Genomic DNA, 3,807 nt, shown 5'->3' with positions numbered 1-3,807 from the left:
GCAAACCATAAGAGACTCTTGAAAACTGAGAAAAAACTGAGGGTTAATGGGGAGTGGGAGGAAAGGGAAAGTGGGTGATGGGCACTGAGGAGGGCACTTGTTGGGATGATCACTGGGTGTTGTATGGAAACCAGTTTGTCAATGAATTTCATATTAAAAATAAATAAATACATAAGTAAACAGGTTCTAGGGGGAAAAAAAAGTAGACCGGGATACTTGGTGACTCCGTAGATTCAGCCTAGACCTGTTGATTTAGGCTGAGGTCATAATCCCACTTCATCAGTGATTAGTGAGTCTGAGCCCTGCATCTGGATCTCTAGGTTTCTGTTGCTGGTGCAGAGCCTGCTTGGGATTCTCTCCTCTCTCTCTGCCCCTCACCTGTGCTCTCTCTCTCTCTCTCTGAAAATAAATAAATTAACTTAAAAATAAACTTATAAAAAAAGTAGAGCAAGTATATGTAGTCTATTTTATTCCTTCAGTTTTTTTCTCTCTCTGTATCAAGAAATATTTGCATTTTCCTTCCGTTTTCTTACTTGGAGACAAAGGGAGATATTTACAGAGATCTGTTCTATTGGGGGCAGTTTATTTTCCCTTCCATTTCTTCAGCAGAGTTTCTCTTACTTCCTTGTTACGGAGAGTGTAGATGAAGGGGTTTAGAACTGGAGTCACCATGGTGTTCAGGACATGCACGGCTTTGGTCAGATCCAAGGCCTCTTTGATGGAGATGCGGACATGAAGAAAGATCGTGGACCCGTACCAGACCAGCACCACAGTGATATGCGAAGAGCATGTGGAGAAGGCTTTACTCCTGCCGCTGGCTGAAGGGATCCTGAGAATGGTGCTGATGATATACACATAAGAGACCAGAGTGATGAGGCATGAGCTCAGGATGACCACAAAAGCAATCACAAAGGCCACGAGTTCCACTGCCTGTGTGCTGGTGCAAGCCAGGGTAATCCAGGGTGCAATGTCACAGAAGAAGTGGTTGATAGTGTGGGGACCACAGAAGGGCAGGGTGCTAATGAGGGCTGTGGGCACTGCAATGGCTAGGAAACCGCACACCCAGGATCCCAGGGCTAGCAGTGCTGAGAGCAGACTGCTCATAATGGCCCCATAGTGTAGAGGATAGCAGATGGCCAAATAGCGGTCATAAGCCATGGCTGCCAGGAGAAAGTACTCTGTGCAGCCCAATGAAAAAACAAAGTACATCTGCAAAAGACATCCAGTAAATGATATGGTTTGGCTTCTCCCCAGAAGGATGGCCAGGACTTTGGGGACTGCAGCTGTGGTATACCAAATCTCCAAGAAAGAGAGGTTGCTCAGAAAGAAGTACATAGGGGTATGTAGCTGGTGGGAGGTACTCACCAACATCAAGATAGCCATGTTACCACTCACTGTGAGGATGTACATCACCAGAAAAAGCATAAAGAGAGATAGCTGAAGGCCCTGGGACCCAGGAAAGCCCAGCAAGAGGAAATCCTGGGAGTGAGTTGCATTGTCTGTGCCCATTGAGGAAGTAGTAAGAAATACCAGTAACTAGAAACCACACAGTATAGGGTTTTTATCCAATCACACTGTCCTAGAGAAATTAAAAGAACAGAATTCATGACGGTGCTTCAATAACTGAATGCAGACTGACAGTCTAACATATGTTGAGTGCCTGTTCTGTACTTGGAGCTGTGCATGGTTAATAACAATTTAATACAATTTAATAAAAATTTAATAATATGTGCTATTATAACCAATTAGTGTTTGAAGAAACGAGCACAGAACATTTTATAATTTTCATAAAGATTGCACCTATAGTTATAGTTCAGATCCGAGATTCAAATCCAGTCTTTGGACCTTCATCATCCTAATCTGGATATGCCCCAGCACAACCATAGATTACATCTAAATGCACAAAGGGCTGGGCACCTAGGTGGCTCAGTTGGTTAAGCGTCCAACTTAGGCTCAGGTCATGATCTCACGGTTCATGACGGTTCCTGAGTTGGAGTTCCCCGTCGGGCTCTGTGCTGACAGCTCAGAGCCCAGAGCCTGCTTCAGATCCTGGGTCTCCTTCTCCCTCTGCCCCTCCCCCACTCACGCTCTACCTTTCTTTGTCTCTCAAAAATAAATAAATGTTAAAAAAAGTTCGGGGCGCCTGGGTGGCTCAGTCGGTTAAGCGTCCCACTTTGGCTCAGGTCATGATCTCACGGTCCGTGAGTTCGAGCCCCGCATTGGGCTCTGTGCTGACAGCTCAGAGCCTGGAGCCCATTACAGATTCTGTGTCTCCCTCTCTCTCTGCCCCTCCCCTGTTCATGCTCTGTCTCTTTCTGTCTCAAAAATAAATAAACGTTAAAAAAAATTTTAAAAAAAAGTTAAATGCACAAAAGGATACCCATTTCGTATTGAATTCACAATTCACTACTTTATAACTAGACTCTTTCTGCCTGGTCCTTAAAGGAAAACATGCATTTTTTTTTTTCTTTTTGCCCTTGTGTCTCAATTGTAGGTTCTAGTCACTCTCTTCTTTGACAGTTATAGCTTTTGAATTGGTCTTCTAATTTATAAGCTCTGACTTCAAAAATAATATTCAGGAGTAAACTATAAAAATTAAATCAGTGTAAAAGGATTTTTGTCTTCTCTGACCTTGAAAAACTCATTAACATTATTAATGTGATACATTCTTTACACCAGAAAGTATTTCCCTATTAACAATGCATTTAAAGCAACTGCTTTCTGTGTCTAAGACCTCTTGATACTCATTTGGAAAGTTTTGAACAGGCTAAAAGCAGAAAATCATGTTGAAAAACTAGCTATTTTTTAAAAGGAATTCTTTAAATTCCGGGTAGTCAATATACAATGTGATATTAGTTTCAAGTATAGAACTGACTGATCCATCACTTACATACAACACCAACTGCCCATGACAACAAATGCACTCCTTAATTCCCATCACCTAACTGGAATTAAATAAACCTTAAAAATTAAATTGTTATCAAAAATAATTGAGGGGCATGTGAGTGGTTCAGTCAGTTGAGCATCCTACTCTTGATTTCAGCTCAGGTCAGGATCTCACTGTTTGTGGGATCCAGCCCTGCATTGGTTTGCGTACTGAAAGCATGTAGCCTGCTTGGGATTCTCTCTCTCCCTCTCTCTTTAACCCTTCCCCTCATTCATGCGTGCTTTCAGGCTCTCTGTCTCTCTCTAAATAAATAAATAAATAAATAAATAAACATTAAAAAAAGAATAACTGAATGACAGAAAAAATATTGATGATGGTGATTATTTTTACTATGCAGTAAATAACATTGATAAGTCCATTTTTTTTTTAATTTCAGGTATGCAAAATATGCTTCTCTTTGTCATTAAGACCATAATTTTCCACTTATGTTACCATGAAATAAAAGGCTATAAAAATAATTCTTGTAATCTATTTCTGAATGCTTCTTTTTGAGGACAGAATCTATAAATTAGAAGATCAACTGGGGGCTCTTATTGTCAAACATGGTGGTAACTAAAATCTAACTTGAGAAGCAGATTTTGAAAGGAGTCTAAGTGGACTCTTTGCATTTTGTTATGAAAGAATGTCCTCTGTCTCCATTTTCATGTGTCACATTTTTATACTCTCCAAAAGAAATACTATCTCTATAGTTATCAGCATATTCATTACATATATCTAACGTCAATAACATATTTATACTACAAATGAGTCTACAAAGTAAATAGGCCCCTATGGTAGATATACCACATTTTTGGCAGAATGCAACTTCAAAGTCATCTAGAACAGTGACCCCAAATTCTAATGGACATGTGAATCACTTG

The 3,807-nt window shown here is 40.4% G+C and overlaps 1 protein-coding gene across 1 annotated transcript; it reads right to left on the bottom strand.

The window, feature by feature from the left end:
* Nucleotides 1-582: 582 nt before the first annotated feature.
* LOC122479113 (olfactory receptor 6F1) lies at nucleotides 583-1,509 on the bottom strand. Its single transcript, XM_043573141.1, has one exon. It carries the CDS (start codon nucleotides 1,507-1,509, stop codon nucleotides 583-585), a length of 927 nt encoding a protein of 308 aa, XP_043429076.1.
* Nucleotides 1,510-3,807: the final 2,298 nt, after the last annotated feature.

The sequence above is a fragment of the Prionailurus bengalensis genome, chromosome A1, assembly GCF_016509475.1.
Source record: "Prionailurus bengalensis isolate Pbe53 chromosome A1, Fcat_Pben_1.1_paternal_pri, whole genome shotgun sequence".
NCBI lineage: Eukaryota > Metazoa > Chordata > Mammalia > Carnivora > Felidae > Prionailurus > Prionailurus bengalensis.
Note: the sequence above shows the minus strand (reverse complement) of the source record. Positions and strands in the feature narration are given on the sequence as shown.